At 43.2% G+C, this 24,762-nt stretch overlaps 1 protein-coding gene across 1 annotated transcript in view; it reads right to left on the bottom strand.

Annotated features, from left to right (window-relative positions):
* The window catches only part of AKT3 (AKT serine/threonine kinase 3), a 327,132-nt gene that overhangs the window by 137,947 nt on the left and 164,423 nt on the right, over window positions 1-24,762 (bottom strand). The window contains exon 3 of the mRNA XM_019527250.1: window positions 19,687-19,812. Coding sequence (XP_019382795.1) covers window positions 19,687-19,812 — 126 coding nt within the window. The remainder of the gene's footprint in view (window positions 1-19,686; window positions 19,813-24,762) is intronic.

Here is a 24,762-nt window from a genome sequence, read left to right as displayed (position 1 = left end):
AAAAAAAAAAAAAAAAAAAAAGAAAAGAAAAGAAAAAAAAGAAGAGCAGATCATCTGTTCAGATTTTATTAAAAAGTTTAAAGTTTGAATTCTATAACTTTAACTATGTAATCACCAGTTTTCTTTTTATTATCTACAGCCACTCAGCATACACCTAAAAAGAACACTAAAAGGTTGCTGTTATTGCTTTGCCTATAGGAGATTCCAGCTGCAACCTAATTTCTTGATATGGCTAGATAAGACTACTGACCATGTAATTAAGCCACAAGATGCACAGAATATACACCAACACTATAATCCTATTAAAAAACTGCTGATTTGTACTTGAGAGTTTACTTCTAACATGGACTGATGGAAACTTAAGTACAAAAGAAAATGTCTTCAGATTAGCATGATATAAAATAAATTATAAAAAGTAATAATTAGTTCATCTTAAAGACAGAGTATGTATTGCAACATATTCCTTAGCCTCTCATTCTCCTGGGGTTGGATTAGGAGTTGGACTAGATGATTTATGGAGGTCCCTTCCAGCCCTACTAGCCTGTGACTCCTGTGGATCCTTCCATCACATTACAAGCCATTCTTTAGTCCCTCCCATTTTAAAATACCGATTCCTAGCCTTCCCCTCTCCACAACTGCCTCTCATTACAGCCCCATAAAACATTTCTTGCTCATCTGTAACCTGTCTGCAATCACTGTCTGTTTTTCCTATCCCAACTTCTCTCTATTTCAACTCTTCCACCAATTCACCAACACTTACCTAGGTCTAATGGCCTGTTGCTAATCAGCTCTCAGAACCAGTACTTTGTCTTCATACTTCTGACTTTGAACCATGTTTACACAGTGGATCATGCTATATATTCAGCTTCATCATCATTGACAATCCCTTGCAGTTGAGGATGACCGTCTTCCATGTAGTCTTATTTGTGAGTCTAAGATCACTAACAAAGCCCTATCTGGAAATGACAGACTCTGCTGCAACTCATGCATGCGTTTCCACGTCAAGTGGCTGACCGGTTTCTTAATTTGCTCTGCAACACACTGTTTCTGCTGCTACTGCTTCTCCATCTCCTGTTGTTTTCATTACTTTTCAAAGTACTGAGATCCTTGCAACAAACTCATTGAACAGTGATTGTTGCAACTGTAGCTCATTCAAGAGTTCCCTGCCAAACCAAGCTGCAATTCTCCCATACTTACTAGTCTTCCTGAGCATTGGGATGGTTCATTCCTGAGCCCATAGTAAGGTTTCTTTAAAGCACAACCAACTCTCCTGGACCTCTTTCCTCCTCAGGCTGGTCTCCCAGGGGATCATGCTCATCAGTTCCCTAAGTGAATCAAAGTCTGCTTTTCTGAAGCCCAGGGTCCTTACTCTGTTGCTTTCCAATCCTTTCTTTCCTTAGGATCCTAAACTGAATCATCTCATGGTTGCTGCTGCCCAAGTTGCCATCCATTTCTACATTCTCCACCAAATCTTCCCTGCTGCTGAGCAGCAGGTCAAGAAGACCACGACCCCTAGTTGGCCTCTCCAACACCTGCATCAAGAAGCTATCCCCACCACTCAGCAAAAACTTCCTGAACTGTCTGCACACTTTTGTACTGCCCCCCTAGAATGTCAGGAAGACTAAAGTCCCCCATGATACCCAGGTCCTGTGACTGGGAAACTTCCGCTAGCTGTGTGAAGAAAACCTCACCCACCTCATCCTCCTGGTCTGGTGGTCTATAGCAGACACCCACAATAATATCACCCTTGCTGATCCCCTCTGACCTTAACCCAGAGACTTTCAACAGGTTGGTCTCCAGTTTCATGCTGGAACTCTGAGTAATCATCCAGCTCTTTTACATGAAGTGCAACTCCTCCTCCTCTTCTCCCCCGCCTGTCCTTCCTAGACAGTTTATACCCACCCATGACAGTGCTCCAGTTATGCGAGGTATCCCACCAAGTCTCTGTTATTCCAACCACATCATAGTTCTGTGACTGCACGAGGACAAGCAGGAACTATGACTTCCTGCTTGTTTTCCAGGCTCCATGCATTCATGTACAGACATATAAGGCAACTAGTCAATTGCTCTGCTTCCTCAGAAAGAATGAGAAGGCCTCCTTTGCTGCCGCCTCCTGCTTGTGCTTCTTGTCACCCACTTCCCAACTTACCTCAGGGCCTCTGTTCTCCAAGAATTAATCCAAGATGGAAGTCATATCTTTCTACTGGGCATTTTAGATAACATGCTGCCACTATCTGACAATTGACAAGGCACATTCTCAGAAACTCTGGACTTTATTGACTGGAAGGCATATTCTTCAGCCTCTGTCCCTCTTGTTCACAGATATTAAACAAGAGGTGTGCTCTTTGATTTTTCCACAGTGACTGTAACTACTAAGTAATTTACATCAAAGCAGGAGTGTCAAACATATGGTCTGGGGAGACATGCCATCTGGCACTCCAGGCTTTCACTGGGTTACCAGAAGTTTGGGGGCAGGACCTGCTGCAAAATCTGGGGGCCCTAGACCCTGGCTGATATGGCCATCAGTAACAAGAGGGCAAATGAGGGCTGCTCTGATATAGCCCCACTTGCCCTACAGTCAATTGCTTTACTACAACCACAGCTAGCCCCTTCCATCCTGCCACCAAGCCCCAACACAGAATTCGCCAATCCTAGTAGCCCCTCTGGTCCTGCCACAGCTGACAGTGATCCTACTGGCCCTCCAATCCCACCACAGCCAGCTGGGGAGATTGTTCGTTGCTCAGCTCCATGAGCGTGGAGCTGGGTGAGGAACATACCAGAGAGCCTGTTCCCCACACAGCCCTGCACTTACTTAGTTGAGTGGGGAACAGGCTCTCAAGCCTGTTCCCCACACAGCTCTGCAATCAGGGAGCTGGGTAGGGAACAGGCTCCCCAGTCCCTGCTAGCAAAGGGCTCCCAGCACCAGCTCCACAATCACCGGGCTGGTGTTGGGAGATAAAGATCTCCCGCTGTCATGGAGCTGGCGCTGGGAGATAAAGATCTCCCAGTCCTCCACTCCCCAATCATGATCTCGGAGCAGGGGGCTTGGAGGTCCCTGCTGTCAGGGCAGGGGGACATAGTCCCTGCCAAGGATCCAGTGGTGGAGCCCACCCCAGCAGCAGGCAACTCCTGGGGGCAGGGAGCAATCTCCCACTCTCTGGTAGCTGGCTACTGAACCATTACTAATTGCGAGTACATTTACTACTTGCATTTGCAGGTAGCAAATTTACTCATGACTAGCAAGTTTTACTGTACAGTAAAAGCATGTGCATATGTAGACATCCATGTTTACCACACAGTAAACTACACTACTTTGCAGAAAGTGTCTCATGTAGACACACCCACTGAAACAGCCAATGCCAAAGAGAAGCAGGAATGAAGGGTGCTGCTTCCTTTACAGTACAGTGAACATGAAGCACTTGTGAGTATTCTGATGCTGGTGCCAGTATGTTTTGCACCCAAGGAATATTCTTGAACTTATGAAGTTTTGGTAAGCACCAGAAAAGGCAAGGCTTTTGAAGTGTCAGTATAAGAGCTGTTCTTTAACGTCAATGTGAGAAGGAGTGCTGATTTGGATGTTGCAACATGAAGCTTGGCCCGTTTAATTTACACTGGCTTTGATGCTGAATCAAGTCATCCAGGTTGAAAGTTTCATGACTGAAAGTCTTATAGTACCTTATCACTAACATGCAGTCTTAAACTATTAGACTAGGTGACTTTTACGTGTACAGGACTTAATGACTGAGCACTGTATCATGTTTGGGACATGTATCAAACAAATTTAAAAAAAATTCAAATTCAGCTGGTGTTAAATTTCCTGTTGCACTTCTTCCCATATTACACTGACAACTTTAAGAGTAAAAAAATCATGAATCAATTCAAACTGTAAAAAAATCATGGGATTGGTTTAAGAATCAGAAGATTAAAAAACCTGGATTGTTTAATGTCTTCTTTTCAGACACTCAGTTCATGTTTTTAAAGCTTTTCTCTAGAAGTCTGAGACATGGGGGAAAATGATTTTTTTTAATAAAATATTATATTTTCAGGTGATAAAGCTTGAGGAAAATCACTATCAATGAGACTTGCAAAAATCATGATACTATACATAACTGCAATTCCAGAAAAACAAGACTTCAGACCCTCAAACTCAAACATTACAAAATCAACAAATGCTCAGTTAAGATCCCAATATGAATGCCTTAAACATACATGACAAATAAGAGCAAATTAAAAAAAAACAGAACATGCAGAGTTAATGTCCCACACAACACACCACAAACCTCAGCTCAGTCTTAGTAGGGAAGGTAATAGGAATGGCAACATCACTATACCTGTCCACCACAAGTCCAATTTAAGACTCCTAGTCATATAGACCAACAGGACCCTCAGCTGCAGTGACATGGGGAGTAACTGTTGCCGACTGACACAGTTCATAGTGGACATATTTTGCTATCTCTCCATCTTGTTAGCTGCACAGGCACAACAGAAGATGTAAACAGTACTTGAGGAATTTCCTGAAGGTAGGATTTATGCATGGCTCAAAATATTCCAGTGGCTTGTTCTGGAGAACCAGAAAGCAAACTCTACAAATCATTAGGTTTCTGTTGTTCTGGAACCTAATACTAGATCTTACTGGGAGCACCCCAACAATATCAGTGGTGTATTCACTACCCCTCTTTTTGCTCCTTCAAAAACACTTTTAAAGACCATTTATTTTTAAACAGATCGTGTTGAGTGGGTCTGTTTTCGGAATCCATTGGTGAACTGAAATCAAACACAAGCTACAAACTTTATCCAAGTCTCTGAGCAATTTTTAGTCTGATCTAACTGTGCAAGTAGTTTTAGAGAGATTTAAGAACTGGATTTTAAATATATAATGTTGTTGCAAATTCAACTATAGAGTTGCTTATTCATAGTTACACCTCTAGTGATCATTCCCTTAGACCTTAATTAATTTTTAAAAAATCAGCTCCACTCAATTCTGTAGAGAAATGACTTTCTCCCCTGAAATCTTCAAATTCTCATTTTTTCAGAATCTTAACATTATCCAAATGATGACAGTTACTTTCTGTCCTACTGAGAGTTTAAGGCACTGGAAAAGTAATGCTACATTTCTATTTAAAGACTGCATGAGTTTTCAGAATATATTCTTAATCCAGCCTCTGAATAATTCAGAAGAAAAATTAAATATGTCATCTTATAAAAAAAGTACCTGAAAGTCTCTAAAAAAGTCTGACTTTATCTCCACCTTAATACTTTCTTTTAAAAAAATAAGAAAATGGCAACTGCCATCAAAAGTGCCTAGAAAGACCAATCTTTCAAAGTATCAGGCAAATTCCAGTTGCTCTCATTTTTGGCCAAAACTCAAAGCCTACTGTGAAGGGACACATTTCTTTTCAGTTACTCTCAAGATAAGACAAAGAATGAAGGCAGAGAGCCAACATTCAGAGATACCTAGTTATGAACGTGCTGTGTGATTACTTGCACACTCATTGCATATGTGAAAGGTAATTTTTATTAGCAGATCCATGAAAGCACCTGGAGCAGAATTGGCAGGAACTACCTATTCTTCCACATTCCACTAATTCTGGCTGTCTATAGGTGGGGTTGTTTACACAAAATAGCATTATACTAAATTTTCATTTTTGTTTGTTAATAAAAGTTAGATATTATGTCAGAAATTTTTCTTTTACTTTTTTTTCTTGCTGTTGTGGCTGGTGTAGTGGAAAGAGAGAGCTTTTGGATATCATGATGTGTGTACCCTATCTTAGAAAGTTAGGGCTGGAAGGGACCTCAGGAGGTCATCTAGTCCAACCCCCTGCTCAAAGCAGCCCCAACTAGATCATTCCAGCCAAAGCTTTGTCTAGCCGGGCCTTAAAAACCTTCAAGGATGGCACTTCCACCACGTCTCTGGGTAACCTGTTCCAGTGTTTTACTAGCCTCCTAGTGAGAAAGTTTTTCCTAATATCTAACCTAAACTTCCTTGCTGCAACTGGAGACCATTGCTCCTTGTTCTGTCATCTGCCACCACTAAGAACAGTCTAGCTCCATCCTCTTTAGAACCCTGCTTCAGGTAGTTGAAGGCTCCTATTATATCCCCACTGTCTTCTCTAGACTAAATAAGACCAGTTCCTGTCCTCATAAATCATGTGCCCCAGCCCCCTCACCATTTTTGTTGCCCTCCGCTGGACTCTCTCCAATTTGTCCACATCCTTTTTGTAGTGGGGGGCCCAAAACTGAACATAGTACACCAGATATGGCCTCACCAGTGCTGAATAGAGGGGAAGAATCACTTCCCTTGACCTGCTAGGAACACTCCTACCAATGCAGCCCAGTATCTCATTAGCTTTCTTGGTAACAAGGGTATACTGTTGGCTCATATTCACTGTAACCCTCAGGTCCTTTTCTGTAGAGCTGCTGCCCAGCCAGTCAGCCCCCTGTCTGTACTAGTGCATGGGATTGTTCTCTCCTAAGTGCAGTACTTTGAACTTGTTCTTGTCGAACCTTAGGAGAGGTTCAACAAGGACAATCCTCCAATTTATCTGGCACAATCCTCCAATTTATCTAGGTCACACTGAATCCCAGCCCTACCCTCCAGAGTATCTACTACTCCCCTCCCCCACCTACCTGGCAGTTGAAGTACCTTGGTTTGTATGGAAGAAAAGTGCTTGGGAGGCAGGGGTTAAACTTGGGAAATCTTTATAATATAAAACTATATATAAGGAGCTTGCACTGATTTAACCAAATTAATTAAGCTAAATGAACAAAAACGCTTAAGACTCATTTTAAAATATTGGTTATGTCAGTTTAGCTTGTGCCTATTATTTACCACTGTAAATTAAACCAATATAAATGGGGTTTAAAACAAGTCAAAAGTTGCCACAAAAGATTTTTCAGCAGTTTTATTAAACTGGTTTTAGAAGATCACAGTTTTAGTTAAACTGATGCAACTTTTTGTGAAGATCTAAGCTGTAGAAGATGGAGTTTAAGGGAGTTGAAAGGTACTTCAAATCCACTGACCTGAAATGATCATGCAGAAAACACAGGCCTCATAACTTGAACACATTGGTTGGCAGAGGTCAGTCTCCCAAGTGACTGTCAGTAGGGCTGCGCACAGCTTCGGTAGCCAATTCAATTCGGAGGAGATTTGGCCCGATTCAGCGGCCAAATCTCCAAATCCAAATCGAATCAGGAGACCCATTAATCTCTCCGAATCAAATCAAAAGCCTCTGAATTGACTCAGAGAAATTCAGAGATACAGCCATAGACTCTACAGGCAGGCACTAGGCAGTGCCAACAGAAGCAGCTCGGGGAGCAGCTGGACAAGCCCCAGCGAAAAGCCACAGCTCGTCGGGTTGCTCCCCCGGCTGCCCCCCTCCTACCAGGGTGATGCAGGCAGTGCTGGCAGCCCCAGAAGAAGCCATGGGGCCTGCAGGGAATGATCAGGGAGCTGGGGAATCGAACTGGGAGCTGGGAGGAATAATTGGGGGCTGGGGGAATGAACAGGGACTTCTCCCCAGCTCCTGATTCAATTCCCCAGCTCCCAATCATTCTCCCCAGCCCCCGTGGCTTTTCCCAGGACTGCTGGCTCAAGCCACAACTCGTCCAGCTGCTCCCCCAGCTGCCCTCTCGCCAGGGCAAGGCAGGCAGTGCTGGCAGCCCTGAGAGAAGCTGCAGGGGGTGGGGGGAATGATCAGGGAGCTGAGGAATCGAGCCAGGAGCTGGGGGGAATAAACAAGGGCTTCCCCCCCAGCTCCTGGTTCCATTCAGCAGCTCCCAGTCATTCCCCTCAGCCCGCATGTCTTCTCCCAGTGCTGCCAGCACTGCCTGCCTCGCTCCGGTAAGGGGACAGCTGGGAGAGCAGCCGGATGAGCCGTGGCTTCTCCCAGGGTTCCTGGCTCAAGCCAGGGCTCATCTGGCTGCTCCCCCAGCTGCTCCCACTGGCACTGCCTGCAGAGGCTATGGCCGAATAGGATTCAGCCTAATCAAATCAGGACAGTGAATCAAATCACTGTCCCTCCGAATTGCCAAATCTGAAACCAAAGTGAATACTTTCTGCTTCGCACAGACCTAATGTTCAGCCGCCTCAGTTCTAAGGGAGGTCTTTGTTGGACAGTTCCTGTGACCTGTGGCAAATAAATAATAAGTGGAAGAAATCCATCAAGCATCACCCAGAAAAAGTTTCATAAGGGGAACTTTTTCCCCCACTCCCCCACTGTGCTGCCTCTCCTCTTCAAGCTCTTGAAGTCTGGTGATACTCTGCCTCTGAGCACTTTTAAAGTGGAGTAATCTACCTTGCACAAATGCACTCTTAAATTGCACTACAGCACCAACATTCAGGGATATCTAGTTACGAACGTGTTGTGTGATTTTTTGCATACTCATTCCATATATGCAGATGTTAGGACATGTGCATATCCCATTTCACCTTGTACATTCATCCAGCCACCCAACCACCCAAGTGCTGTTTTTGGCATTTAAACACAGTTTGTTATCCAATTCCACAAACAATCCACAAAGCTACTGAGCACTTTCTGTATCAAGTGCATATGATACTCAGTAGACTGCACTCTGACCGGGCAGGTACATGGCACCATATGCTGATTCATGTAAGGACTTAAGTTCTAAAATTGTATTTAAGAAAAAAAACCTCCACAGCAGGTGTTAAGACAGTGGAGGAGGACTCAGCCAGTTTTCAACCCACTAGCCTAGTAGTTAGGGCGCTCACCTGAGAAGAGCTCTAGGCCCCATTCACGTATATGGGGTTTGAACCTGCATCTCCTACTTCCTAGGAAAGAAATCTAATGACACAATGCACAAGGAAACATGCAAGAATGTAGAAAAGGCATTAGAAAGAAAAGACGACCTGGATGTTCAGGAAGGTTGAAACTGGCAGCTGGTTACCTCTGGCAGCGGTCAGTCCTCCACTTCTGAACCATCCAGGTGAAGAACAACCCTGCCACTGGAAGAGAAGTAGCCTATTCCATTGGTACAAAACAGCAAGCTATACACCCTGAAAGCAGGAAGAATCCAGACCACTGCCACCAACAGGAAATGAAGGATGGTAGTGGCTGGTGACTCCCTGTTGTCAAGGACAGAGACATCCATCTGCTAGCTGGACCTGCTGCCTGTTACGAGCCCAAATCTGAGATGTTATGGAAAGCTGCCTAGGCTGATCCTGCCCTCTGACTACTATGCCATGCTGCTCAACCATGTGGGCACTAATGATATCACCGGGGTGCCCCTGAGCAGATGAGAAGTGAGTACAGGACTCTTGGTGCAAGGGTGTAAGGGACAGGAACTTAAGGTTGTGTTCTCAGTCAGGGGTAGAGGCAGAAGTAGAAGGAGAAACGTTCTGGAAATCAGCAAGTGGCTGCACAAATGGTGTCACCAGCAAGGCTTTGGCTTCCTTGAACTTGGGGTGATGTTCCAAGAAAGACCACTGGGCAGAGATAGGGTCCACCTGACAAAGCAGGGAAAGAGTAGCTTTGCATACAGGCTTTCTAACCTAGTTAGAAGGCCTTTTAGCTAGGGTCAACAGGGGATGGAGACAAAAACCCACAGGTAAGTAAAGAGCAAAGAAACCCAGATAAAAAAGTAATGGGGGCAGTATGGAGAGCTTTAGACAATGTTCTCAGCGGAAAAGCAGCAGGTCAACAAGCTAGTCATCTAAGTTGCTTATCTACTAATACAACAAGCACAGGAAATATGGCATAAGAACTGGAAATCCTAGTACAATCACAAAAATATTACGTAACTGAATTAGCTGAGATTTGGTGGGTTGGTTTTCATGGCTGGAATACTGCCGTGGATGGATACAACTTTTCAGAAAGGACAAGCAGGGGAAAAAGAGAGCTGTTATTGCTTTAAATTAAAACGAGAGACATACACTGGTTCTCAAAACAGGTGCAATACAAAATGGGTGTGTACATGTGATGCTTTACTGGACAGTAGACTAATTTAGTAGATTAGTCAGTCGATTAGTCTACTGCCCAGTAAAGCATCACCTTGTAACCATGTGCAGCAGCTACTGTGCAGTAAATTAGTCTACTACGCAGTTAGCTAGTACCTATAAATAAGGTGCTAGATTACTAGCTCATGTAGACGCCAACCAGCAGGGGGTCCAGTCCTAGTGCTGCTCAGCTCCCGGCTCCCCCAAGGAGCCAATCAGCATGGAAACTGGGTCTCTCTGTGTCCTGCCCTGTCCCAGTACTGTGGGGCTCCCAGCTCTCCACAGGACAGGGGAGCTGAGCTCCACTGGGACTGGGGAGCTTTTGCTTCACCTCTCAGCCAGCAGCTGCGTAGGTTCTGTCCCACCAGTGGGGCAACTGGCAGAGAGCACCCCAGCTGGGTGAGGAAAGCGTCCCCTCCCCTGCAGCTGTTTCCAGGGGAGGGGACACTTTTCCAGACCCCTGTCCTGATTGGCTAGGGAGGCTGGAAATAACTGAGGGAAAGGGGGCACTTTCCCAGCCCCAAGGCATGGAGCTGAAAAGCAGTTGCCCCCCATGCCCCTCCCCATCCCATCCCCCCACCTCCAGCCCAGGCCTGACCAGTGCCCCTGCCAGCCTGTGGCTGGCACAGGGGGGAACCTGGCTGCTGTAGTGGAGCAGAGCAGGGCACAAGTAACCCTACTCTGAACTGCTCCCATCCAGAGCAAATTTGCTCCCAAGAGGTAGATATGTAGATGCGCTCCCAGGGAAAGCTTACTTCACAGTAATCTTACAGCACATTAATTTCATGTGTTGATGTGCCCAGTGGGAATTAGATCTTTTGAGAGTCTCTAGGTCAAAGTATGAGATGACAAATGCAGCTGGCAGCAAGGGTACAGGAGAAGATAATCAGCAAAAAGCAGGGAAAACAGGCTGGCTGTTTTTAAGTCAGCAAGACTGGATGAGTTTCAGCCTAGAATCCCCAAGAAACAGCTAAGCAAACTGAGTTGTATTAAAAAGAGTATCACCCACAAGTCAAGGAAAGTGGGTTTTTTGCTACATTGAGCACTAATGAAGCTTCATCTAAAGAACTGTGTTCAGTTTTAGACACCAAACTCCAAAAAAGGAATGAGCAGCAGGAAGCAACAAAAATGACTGGAGGTCTGGGAAACATGACAGACAGAGAAAGGTTGGAAGAATTGGAATCATTTAGCCTGGAAAAGAAGAGACTGAGAGGAGATTTGATAACAGGCTTCAAATACTGTACAGAAAAGTTGACTATAAAGAAGAAGGCAAGAGACTATTCTTTGTGGCTGCAGGGTACAGGATAAGAAGCAATATTCAAATTGCAGCAAATGAAATTTAGGTAGTATAGTAGAAAGAGCTCTCTCACAATGAGAGTGGTTAAGTGCTGAAACAGATTACTTGCATTCTGGTAAACTTTTAAGAACAGTTTAGACAAGCATGTGTTGAGATAAGGATAATCCTGCTTTGAGTAGGGGGTTGGGCTAGAGGATCTCTTGAGGGACCTTCTAACCTTATTTTTCTACAATTCTAACCAACAGATCCTGGTCAGGTATTATACAGTCCCCTTTCTAGCCCTCATTTGAAACTAACCCACCATACTTTGCATTTAACTGGTGCAGTCTGGAATAGCCTGCCATCAGAGGTGGTTCAAGCACCTACATTGAACACCTTCAAGAGAAAATTGGATGTCTATCTTGCTGGGATCCTATGACCCCACCTGACTTCCTGCCCCTCGGCAGGGGGCTGGACTTGATCTTCCAAGGTCTGTTCCAGCCCTAATGTCTATGAACTCTATGAAATTTAATATTCATTAGATAAAATGAATGAACAATGGAGAAGTTTCTACCCATGCTAGAACCCAGGGTTCTCTCTCATCCAAAGCAACATTCATCTCACTGAGCCACCATCTAGATTGCTTTTTTTTCTCCTGACTCCACACACATCTCTAGCTTCCAGAGGGACAATGTCCTGGGAATGTCCTGGGAAACAGGAGACGTAGGTTTAAGTACCCTACGTATAAGGGGGGCCCAAAACCTGGATGAGTGTCTTAACCACTAGGATACCAAACTAAAACATGGGAGGGTCTTTCTTCTTCTCCATCTTGTTTCTGGAAGATATAAGTTCAAGTACAAATTGTACGTTAAGTGCCAACAATGACGTACACAGCTGGGTAAGTGCCATTTGAGCATGTAAAGCAAAAAACGATGCTGCTCCAAGTGTCCACACAGGGAGTTAGTGTAGAGCAGCAGTACTCAACCTGGAGTCTACAGCCCCCTGGGGGGCTGCAAGAGGATTTCAGGGGGGCTGCAGATCTGGTGCAGTCATCATCTCTGAGGTGAGCTACGGCAGTCCACACCTGGGCTGACTGAGCCTGCTGCTGCCAGGTTCATGGAAAAACATGAATTTTCTGCTTTGAAGGAGAAGCTCACAGATTCTCCTTTAAAGGAGAAAAACATGAGAAACTGCAGGTTTCCCCTTGCAGGCTAGCAGCATTCCAGCCTACAAGGGGCTGCTTGAAGCTGGGGGAAGTGGGAAGAGGCCAAGACGGCTGGGGCACCATGGGCATATTGTGGGTCAGGAATGAGGCGCATCAGCAGGGTCAGAGGGCTGCAGGTCAGGAGTGACAGGCACTGGCAGGGCCAGGGGGCTGCGGGCCAGGAGTGAGGGGCACCAGCAGGGCTGCGGGGGGGAGAATGGGGGCTGTAGGTTGGGAGTGAGGTAGGGCCAGGGGGCTGTAGGTTGGCAGCGAGCGGGGCCTTGCGTCCAAAAAGGTTGAGGACCACTAGTGCACTCTAGAACTCATACCGTAGCTTACTCCACAGCAACTGGTATAAGTGATCTGAAACCAATCTATACCTATAACAAAACAGAAGCTCAGCACAGATAGAATGGTTTAAAAGTGGCAGAATCTGATCTAAGATTTGCCCCACTCCCACCAAAGGGCGAATGTACACTCTCTTCACTTCACTACTATCTAAACTACACCACTTACAGAAAACCATGCAACTTAGATCAACTCTGCCTTGGGCTTTTTGAATGTCTGTACCTAGCCTTAGTCACAGAAAAAAATAATCTTTTAGCCCACTCTTTTAACCCAATAAGAGGTCAGACTACTCGCTCAGGGAGCAGGAGACCCAGGTCCTCACCCCCTCTCACCCAGAGGGGTTTCAGCCTGCATTTCCTGCTTTCCAGAAAATTTCTCAAATAATCAGGCCACGGGTTAGGCACTGTCAATTCTCTAGACTTCCTTTGAAGGTGGCTCAGTGGGCAAAGAGGAAGGGAAGATCTACAGGGCCAAGTAAGAATAGATCAGTAAAGGCCCTATGACCCCTGCTGACTTCCTGCCCCTGGGAAGGAGGGCTGGACTCAATGATCCTCCGGGGTCCCTTCCAGCCCAAATGTCTATGAAATCTATGAAATAAAAAGGAAGAGCCCTTGGGTTGTGCCCCGGCCCCTGTCTTTCTAAAACTATGAAGACTGGGAAACAGTCCCTAATCCACAGGAAACAGTGTCTAATCCCAGTGTTTAATTCACAGGGAAACATTATTTTAATCCAGGGGTTTTCAACCATTTTTAAGGAGTGTACCCCTTCTGGGTACACTTCTAGTGGAGCAGGAGGTGGGGGCAGCCGGACACAGAGTGGAGGAAATGGGCAGCGTCCAGATGCGGGTGGGGGGGGGTACTTGCACGTGGCAGCAGTAGCACAGGGTGATGAATGGCAGCGGTGGCCGCCACATGTGAGCTTCAACCCTCTCTGCCCTGCCCCTCCGCCCCCTGTGTCCAGCCAAGTAGGCAGCGCCTGTGCAGCCTGCACAGCCTGCACAGGTGAACCACTGCCCTCATCTCCCCCTGGCGCTGCTCCTGGGAGGCGACAGCACAGGGTGGTGGCTGGAGGCGTTTTGTCCCCACCCACCCACGCGTAGCCCCTTTCCGCACACCCCCAGTTAACAACCCCTGTTTTAATCCATAAATGCAGGATTAATATGAAACTTGCCACCTTTGGTATTTTACCTTCAAGTGTTCTTATCCCCATTCTTTCCTTCTCCCCAAACAACAGTTCCTTTTTTCTCCCATGCTACTCTGCTGCCTCCTTCCTCTTTGGATTAAGAAAAGTACCCTCCTCTCTCCCATTGCTGATTTGATATGGGTTGATCTGGAGACATTTAGTTTAATATTTGAACATTTCTCCAAAACTGCATTTAGTTTACTGTTAGAGCATGATAAGGGTTCTCTTCACTACTCTGACATCTTCTGGCATGATATTGGGCAAGTAATTGGAACTTTCTTTGCCTTTATTTCAACCTGGGAGGTAGCTAGATTCCAGTAACATAAAATATCAGATTTATTCTTTGTAGGTAACATTGAAACACATTCCTTTTACAATGAGCTATATATATATATATGTCTGATTGATGAAGGCTTCTCCCCTTGTGAATTTACAACTGATTTCATATGGTAATAGGCTTTATATTTCCCCAATAACTAAATGCTGGTCCTTGACCAGGATGGCATACATGTGTCCTCAAATGGAGGGACTGTTGCCATGTCCCAGTGTCTCTCACCATCCACTGGCCTTTAAAACTGAGAGAGTTAAGAGAAAATGACAAGACCTCTGGGAAACAGTATTTTGAACAGAATTGAGCTGAAGAAGTGAATACAATCCTCAATGAAAGTTGCTAGCCTGATAACTTCTGAACTCCAGGCAAGCACAACACAGACAACATCAATGAAAGCTTCTCAACAACACTCTACCTATGAGATGGAACCACAAGCATGGATAGTCAAGGGACCACCACAAACTTTAGCTTTTCTGTTTACATAAGAAAAAAAAAGAGAAAGACTGGTTTTGGAACTCACTTTCATACTCTATGCTTGGATAACAAGCATTGGAATAAAATCACGTTCTCACTTCATGAAGTAGCATGCATAGTGGCATCATCTATTGCATGATGTCATACAGTCATTGCCACCCTGGTCATGATGGTATCACCCTCTGCCCAGTAAGATACTATGAGGAGAAATTACGCTACTTTTATAGAAACAAATATGCACCAGCTCAGGAACTTCTGCATCAAAGGACATCATACCAAATACTGAAATTTACCATGCATTGAAAAAGAGACAGAATGCCTTCAAATGAGGTTTTGATTAATTTGTATAGCTTTTAATGGCAGTTTAAGCTGTTTGTCCTGTTGTTGACTTCATCCCCTAAAAGATAAAGCAGTGGACAAACAAATTATAATCCTTTGCTAATCTCCAAGTGTAATGTCATATTGTACTATTTCAGTTCTTTTCTAGATGGTGTAATTTTTATGCTTATGCACAGATGTACGATGATAGGTCTTCATTCCGCACTGTATAAGGGAGACGAAAGGAAATGTGCTTACCACCGTCAAAGTTGCAAAGAAGGCAGGGTAGATTTGAACCTTATAGACTAATTCAATCAAAGATGCATACATTTTTGTAAGCAGCAGTTTGCTTCATAGCTTCTGATGAACTAAGCCACTGCTTATGTATTCTTCCTGACTTCAGACTAACACTTCTCTGCTCCAAGTTGGGAAGCCACACCAATCTGATACTCTATGAATCTGAAATTATTTTCAAAGCCAGCAAAATATCACTGATCAGAACTTATTAGTATAAATGTTATGGGACTGTATGTTTTTAAAAGATAGCAAAAACTCAGTGAAGAATGCACTGGAGTTCAAACTAGTCTAATTAAAGATCCTTTACAACAGAACAAAACACAACTGCATCCCATCTCCCAAAAAGACTCTAGACCCTGTGTGGATTAGATATGGGGACCTCAACAGGAATTTTTTTGGTAAGCAAGATATAAAATTTCTTGTTCTCTAGTATATCAGATGAGATTTTAATACAAGTATCAAGTAGGATGACCTTTAGAAATTATGATACAAAAGTAATCAATGTTAATACAGTGCAAGTGTTCTGCTCATTATGCATTTCTCCTCCCACAGGAACTATTGCCTAAACCACATGCCCATTAGAATATAGCAACCAGAGAAGGACTTCGCTCTTTAAGTCTGTGATATTTCCCAATGAATATTTTAAAAGCAATCTTGTTTCCTGAAGCTGATGTATACAAGGCAAGAACTCAGTGTTGGGCCAGTGAACTCACGAGAAATCAATCAGTAGTGCTATTCTTAGAAACTGTCTACTATCTGGGTGAAATGAGAATTTACTCTTCCCAGAGGAGTATAAAATCATACATAAGGAAAGCAATTGTAGTTGATGACTTCACAATAGTCCAGATATTTATCTGCCCTTCAAAAGTCCATTTCTGCCTTTTCCTTCTGATGTGACGCATCCAAAAATGGGTGCACATGGAGACTCCTGCTTCAGGGCTGCTAACAATATGTATGTATATGTTGGGTGCAGTTGCCAAATCAAATAAGCAGCAGCAGCTCTACAGTGTTGGTACCCATAAGCAAGTCAAGGACAAAGATGGACTGAATAATGAAATAGGCTTCACCAGTTCTACGGAGCACAGGAAACCCTTTTGTTGATGGCTGCTAAGATTAACTGGTGAGTCTCCAGTTTGCATTTGGACCTTCTTCAATATCTGGCTAGGTATTTCAAGTCAAACAACCCTATTACCTGCAAGTGCTTTTCCACAAGAAAAAAAAAAAAGCAAAGGCCAAATCTTCCTTAGTAAGGGGTCAGTTATACTGCCCCAATTTGAAGCACATGGTAAATATTATTTCTGTTATATTGAACCAAGTAAAGACAGGCAACATGTTTAACTAACTTCTCACTGAGTGTTCCTGAGGGGTCACCTGAGCATCAAGGCTGGTAAAAGGAAAGACCCAATCCCAAGATAAACCCAGGAAAGGAAGGTGAAAGGTAGTAGTCACTGATGTTCAGGCAGGCTGCACGAGAGGAATCCCTGGTCAAAGTGAACCCCTGAGATGACTACATGAAAGATGAATATAAATATAAAGAAGGCCAGACAGATAATTCATAGGGCAAACAGCCCTGGAAAAGGGATACAATAATAACTTATAATATATGAGAAAGATGAAAAGCCACGAAGCCCCAATCTGCAATATCCTCTGGTTGCTCTGCCTGCCTTCCTACTGTTGCTTGCTGCTTAGGCAGAGTTTTTTTCAGGTTTCTACTCAGCATTCTCTAAAACACTGTCCTTTTTCTATTTAGTGTCCGCTTCAGAATATATCAGTGTTGTTGGCAGTCTCTCTACTAGAGCTAGAAGGTCTTTCCTGTCTGCTGTTGCTTTAACTCTGGCAGAGCAAACCAAGGAAATCCTTTCCTCAAAAACAAAGATATCCTTTCCCTAGGGCTCTGATTTGTCCTTAAAGTAACAGAATAAAATGATGTCCTAACATTCAATGGGCGTGTCTACATGTGAGCATTTAATGCGCATTAGCTCAATTTAAGGTTCATTAATGGCATGCGTCTATACTGCATGCCCTTAATGCACCTTTATATGGTGATATAAGGCATAAAGCAGGTATCAAATTACTGCACAAATAGTTAAATCGCATTAGCGAACATGTAGACGTGCTAATGTACATTGACGCAGTTTGTGTCCATTGACTTGGAATTAACTTTAGTCCCAAGTCAGTCTGCACACCGTGTTAATGCACATTAGCACCTAAATCACCTTTAATGCACATTAGGCTAACGTGTATTAAGTTTAGACATGCATAAAAGCACGTGTAGACATGCCCAGTAAGTAGCAAAAATACAGGCCTGTGAAAGCTCCTTCTTGGGGGGCTTGTCTACCACCCTTTCTCCAAGATACCCATATCTCTTTCTTTCTTTTCACCTACGGTACTGTTATTTCTACTCTATATATTCTATGGGAACCCAACATGCTAAACTTATTTCTCTCCAAAAGGCAGTAACTTATCTACTTCACCAAGAGTTTTAGACATGTTAACTGGTTGCTCCTTCATTGCCTATTTTAGAATCCTCCTCCTGGGTTCTAGGTCCTCCACTAAAATATTTCAATTACAACTACCTAATATCATCTCTACTATATTTTTCTAGTTCCCTTGATACTAAGCTTTTGTCTATTTCCCATCAGCTACTCTCTTCCATGGGGCAATGTGAACCTGCCCTCTGTAATCAGATGATTCCCTAACTTTTCAAAGCTCATCTTTTTGTGGCATACATGTTCTTAACAGTCTTCAATACAACAATCAAATCATATTATCTGTGCTTCTACTCATTTTCTTTATTCCTCAAACTTGGCCATATGGTCTTTCCCAACTACAGCCATTCCAGAACTGAGGATGCTATGAGGTATACTATAATCTACTCAGTCTTTTTTTTGCCATGAGTATTTATACACAGTACAGTTTGTGTATTATATCCTATCAATCTTCTTAGCTAACAGTATAACTTGTCAACTATTATGATAAATTATCCTTGTGGATCTGTAGAATCTGAATTAGATTTTTCATAAGAAGCTAATGTGATTAAAGTATCCATTGACTTCTGGCTCTGCTGAAAATTCCAGTCTCTACCTATAAACTTGCAATATTCATTTTTTTTTCTCCTTCAACTTAGTCCCAACAAATCCTTCAATTTCTATGACAAAAACAACATGGGTCATTTTTTCCAGTGATAAGCACCTTCCTTCTATCCCACCTTGTGGAGTTTAACTAAAGCTGTCTTTTTAAAATCTCCTTGAAACTTTGAAAAGTTGAACTGGCTTAATTTTATCCACTGGGTACATACTTCAGTTTTGCTCACACATGCAAATTGTTTGATTGCTTGGAGTTACTGATTAACCAGTCTGCAGAGCTGATTACCTGATTATCTGAGAGGCTAATCCTTTAGTTTGATTTTGTGGCATTTGACAGTCTGAATAATTTTCTAATTACTTTAAGTTTTCAAGTGATTTTATAAATATAACTGGGAAAGGGGAAAGAGGGTAAGAATCTGTGTAGAGGTAAAGTTTTCCTAGTAATTTTCTTCTTGTGACAGTTGCATGGAATTTTCTTTTTGGTTTACCAAGGTTTTAAAAAGTTCCAAAAACTAATAAAAAATGTTCCTAGACCAAACATCTTGTAAAATCTTTAATACTATTTACAAAAGTGCACTTCAGATTTTGACTGTGTACAATTTTAATTTACATAATCAAACTCATAGAGTTAATAATGTACCTCTAAATTACAAACATCAGATGCTTATACATGTGCTCCAGGGTGGGGGTTAAAGGGGCATTTTAATTTGAGTGGCTCTCAGGAGCCGCTCTAATTAAAATGCTACAGCATCTCATGTATTCAGTGCTACATTTCAAAATGGTTATAGGGGCGCTTAAATTAAAGCTTATTCAATGAACTTTAGTTAAAGCACTCCTACTGCTACTCTGAAATATGGGATACTGAATACATGAGACACTGCGGCACACTGGAGCATTCTAATTACAATGCTCCGTTAGACTTGATTAATCAAGTCTACTTCGACACACTCTAATCAGAATGCATTGGAGCATGAGTATAGGCACCCTTAAGCGTTAACTAGTAGATATTTATCTATAAAACTAACATTTAATATTGGATGTATATCCATGCCCCTTTATACACATATTCATGAGTCATGTACAACCAATGACAGCACCTAAAATAATTGAATATTTTAAGCAAAATCAGTTTCACAACATCTTATGCAAGACATTCAGTGACTTACAGAACATTTAAATGCTGTAGATATAATAGATGCTGAAGAGACTTAGACTTACTTGCCACTGAAAAGTTGTTGAGGGGATATGGCAGATCTACATCTTGGGGCTTCTCTTTATATCCTATGAAAGATCCATCCGTCTTCAACAGAAAGTATCTTGGACGCCAGTTTTTTATATATTCTCCTATATGAAAAAATAAATAATGATATTAAAGAAGGAAATTAATTATAATGCTGTATAACTGTCCAACAAAAAGTTTCCAAACTGCTTGAATGATTTTCTTCACTTTCAAGAGAAAAATAAAATAAGCTCACAATTAAATCCAAATCAATTCTGTTTTTATCCAATTTTACACTTCTAAAATTTTTTTGCAACTTATTCCTTCAGAGTCACTTGACTCTATATTTTATGATTTTGAATGAATTCTAAAGCTATTAAGATGGAAGGACTTACAACATTCCTACAGGATTATCAATTAATTTCAGTAAAAACTTTTATGGAAATAAAGACCTGTCATAATGAAATTTTACTCCTAAACAAATTTTAACTTTCTCCAAAGAACCTTGGCAGACATTACACTTAAGACATGATTAACCAGTTAATCAAGTCTTAAATAGTAACACAGCCACACATTCAGGCAATTAACAATGTGATAAAATGGGAAATAAGCCAAAAAATTATCCCACAAAATATATGTAAAATGTTGTGGATGGTTTCCATCGCACCCTAAACTGAACATGTATCAGGGTCCCCAATATGCAGTCAATGACAAGAGGCTGCTGATTGTGTCCCAGCCCTCAGACTTCACTGAAGTCAGCTGAAGAGTCCAGTGCCATCCTGGGACTGAAACTGTTCATAATCTCCGGCTCTCCCTGCACTGGCAAGTAGTAATGATGCAACTGGGATATGATCCCCCATCCCAAAATCACTCCTTCTGCCTGCCAAGCATGTGGCAATGCAAGAGGCAGCAGTTGCTGGGATCTTATCATGCCATTAAATAAATGTGTTCCAGGGGCCCAAGATGAAAACAAAATAAAACTGCAGTGTTGACTTAATACTTGTAATGATCCTTTGTCTTCTCAATGACAAGGATATTTTTATACGTTATCTTATCCCCATGGAATAAAAAACTATATTCAAGACAACACACAGAAATATTTTGTAAATTCATAGCTTTCCTACAACAGTCCTTTTAAGGCTTCCAATACAACTTTCTGTTACCTTCGAGCAGAACAAAGTGTCTTACATCTAAAGAACATAAGTGTTATGCTTCTCCAATCTGACTCTAAATACCTACACACTCACAAGGTGAAAAATTTGTCTAAAGTTTATATTTTTGCCCTAAGACTGAATATTTTATTTTTTCAAAACATACAATTCAGGCCAAAACATGAAAATAAGGAAAGCACTACATATGGTGGAAGGGATCTTTGGAAAATGAACTTAAAAGTAAATGAACCGAGGCCAGAAGCAGGAAGATAAATGGAAGAAGCAAATTATCCAAGGTGGAGACTCAACAAATCATAAGGCTATTACAGCACAGGAAAATATACATAACAAATACATAAAATGACAGCACACGACGCTGTATTTTGCTGGTGCCATCTATTTCTAACTAAAGCAATCCTAAGATTTGCAACAATGTAAGGAATCTAAGGGCACCGATAGACGTGCAACAATTAACTCGTTTAATTGAATCTGCTGGAGCATGGTAATTACTGTGCTCCAGCAGACTCCAATGTCACATACATCAGCATCTTCCATGCTAAAAAATGGTGGCAGGGCACTTTAATTACGCATTCAGCAAGCTTTACTTAAAGCGCACCCACTGCCTTTTTTCACTGCAGGGTCACTGATGCATGTGGCGCTCTAGGCACTTTAATTACAGTGGCTCTCAAAGCCACTCTAATTGAAGTGTTCCCTACTCCGGGAGCATGTGTATAAGCACCCTAAGTGACTTCAATTTTTCTTAGACATAACTACTCAGATAATGAACTCCCATTATCCCCATGGAATAAAAAACTTGCTAACTCTCACACTTCTATCAGTTCTGGATTTCCAATACTAATGACATAAGCCTCAATCTAGATCATGGCTCTCCTACTTCTAAGCAGCCAGATGCTACAAAACATGAGTTACCTGCCATACAGACCCCTCCCACCACAAGGGCTATGCAGACTCCTTGGCCTGCCTAACAGAGAAGGGGAAGCTCAGACACCCAGGAAGCAGTAGGAGCACTCTGGGCAATGGGAGCCCATTAGCAACATGTTAACTATTCACAAGCTGCCTGTAGCCCATGGGGCTGACCTAGATTTTACGTAACTTCTTTGCAATTATGTCACTGTTCATTTTAAGGAAAACCAAAAAATATGACAATGCAAAATAACTGCTTTGGGCTAGCAACTGCTTTCACTCAAATGTCTGTACATTACATTGAACAACAGGGCTATGACTTAATGGTGATCTTTAGACTCTAGAAAAATGTAATGGTTAAATAGTTATATATATATTATAATAGAGTGAAATGAATTATCAATTTATATTAGTTTCAAAAAAATCTTAAAACAGTGCCATTATTACTGAAAACCTTTTTTTCTAATATGAACTTTGTACTTGTTTAAACACAACAAACAATGAGATAAAGCATGGTCATATTCTGCATTCTAAGCTTATATAATTTTACAAATTAATGAGTAAAGACTCAGTACACTTATATTATAATGAGTAGTCAGACCAAGTTTCCTGTTGTTAACCAGTTTTGGGATGAAACTGGTTAACAACAGGCCCCAATCCAAAAATGCAGTTAAGCATATTGTTGCTGCTAGGTGTTACAGGGCTTCGGCCCTTCTTGATTGGCGTCTTGCACCCCAGCGATGTCAGGGTGATATCCGGATTCAGCACCACCAAGATGATTCGGGTGTTGTATCTAGTTGCCTGCCACATCTTTGATATTCATTGTTCTTCTTCTTGGGAGGCAGTTCCCTGTAGCTGGCCTGAAGAGATCTCAACCCTGAGTTTCTTCGAGACTCCAACCTTCCCTTCACCCTAACCTCACCACATCTACAGCCACGGGAGGACTCTGCTCTCCGCAGATCTTACACCGGGATGATCCTATCTCATCCATATCACCTGCCTCCACAAGTCAGGTTGTCTTGGTCGTCACACCTCCCAAGGCCATCCTTCATCTTTGGACTGTGGCCTGGGCAACTAAACATGCCCTGGTCTAGGGTTAATGGTAACTTTAAAATGAACATAAGAGATCAGCCTGTCCGCTGATGGGCTCTTGGGATCTCGTCTCCCAGGGGCCTTCAGTCTCACCAAGGACTCCGCCATCCCTCTCCGCCTAGTAGGTGTTTCGAAGGCTTGGCCACCCTATATCAGGACCCTGCTAGCTCTCTCGGGCAAGCCCCCCTTGGGTCCACATCCCTTTCCCCTTGGAGCCTGCCTGACCTGTGGCTAGGCTTCTTGGGTCCCACCAGCCAGCGCTGCCTGGGTCTCCCATGCTGGGCTCTGTGCTCTCCCACACCTCCCTCCTGGCAGGGCTCCCATGGGGTGTCAGCGGCCCCTTACTACCCCTTCCTGTCGTGGTACCCAGGTATCCTGTCGGGGTTGTGGCCCTTCTCCTGAGTGTCCCAGGGGACTGCCCTCCTCCAGTGGAGCTCCCCAGCGTCTCTGTGCTCCTGGGGCTTGAGCTCCCTGTCCGACATGCTGGTGTTCTCCGGCAGATGCTCAGCCTCCTTCCCCTGCATCCGGGCTTGTGCTCCCTCACTCTGCAGCCGGTATCTCCCCGCCGGCATTCCTCTCCATTCTCCCCGACGCCCACCCCAGCCTTTTGAGCAGTCCGTGCTTCACCAAAGCCACACCCCCGGCGTCCACCAATTCCCAGGCTCAGGAAGCTCTGGAATTGCTGAACCTGTGTCAGAATCTCTCTCCAGCTGCCGTTTATCTTCGCCCCTGCGGTGAGTAATGGGGGGCATCAGGAGGGAGTCTCAGGCAAGCTAGTGGGGTTTTTGCCTCCCCTTTCACACATATGATCAACTTTCAGTCATAACAGTCAGTGAACTTCTCATGCGATTAAAAAACTCAGTAAGAGAATAACTGCTTTTTCATACTGGGACCATGATATGAAATATATATGGAAAATTCACTTGCCTACTCACTAACAACAAATAGAAAGCTTCCTTACAGAATGTTAAGTAATTCATTTTTATAGTACTTAAACTTTGATTTAAAAAATTCTAATCTGCTCACAGAGACTACATTTACTTAATCAGTACACAGAGACAGGATTATCTTCCTCAACCTGCAGGAACACAAATGACTGGATAAGCTATAATCAGAAATATAGCAGGTAGTCATGTTATTTATGAAACAGGAAGCTTAAACACACATAGAAAGAAAAGGCTGAAGGAAAGACAAAATATCAGGTATTTTTTTCCTTTGAACTGGTTTGGAGTAAAGGAAAAGACATAGCTGTTTGCTCCTCAAGGTACTAACAAGACAAGGAAGCTTCAATTTTTCAAATACCTAATACTCATGTCATCCTCCCGCTGTACTCAGCCTTGGGGAGGCTGCAGCCGGAGTACTGCATACAATTTTGGGCTCCACAATTCAAGAAGGACGTGGACAAGCTCAAGGAGGAGGCAAGCCATGCGCACGATCAGAGGGCAAGAGAACAGGACTTATGAAGAGAAGCTAAGAGCCATGGGACTCTTCAGCCTGGAAAAGCACAGGGTCAGGGGTGACCTGGTGAAAGCCTGTAAGTATATAAGGGATGTGCATCAGGATCTGGGGGAATACCTGTTCACCAGAGTGCCCTAAGGGATGAGAAGGTCCAACTGTCATAAAGTCCTCCGAGACTGTTTTAGGTGACGAAAGGAAAAGCTTCTTTACTGTCCAAGCCCCCAAGGCCTGAACTAGACTTCCTCCACAGGTGGTGCAAGCACCTACTCTGGACACTTTTAAGAAACATCTGCATGCTTATCTTCCTGGGATCCTTTGACCCAAACTGACTTCCTGCCCCTGCGGCAGGGGGCTGGACTCAACGATCACGTCCCTGCAAGCTGATGTTAGTGACCAGGGTGGACGACTGGAGACCATCTAGGTTAAAATCTGTGGGGAATACGGCACAAG

Source organism: Gavialis gangeticus, unplaced genomic scaffold (assembly GCF_001723915.1).
Source record: "Gavialis gangeticus isolate Ggan-Ray unplaced genomic scaffold, GavGan_comp1, whole genome shotgun sequence".
NCBI classification, from domain to species: Eukaryota; Metazoa; Chordata; order Crocodylia; family Gavialidae; genus Gavialis; species Gavialis gangeticus.
This window is presented reverse-complemented; position numbering and strand designations above follow the sequence as displayed.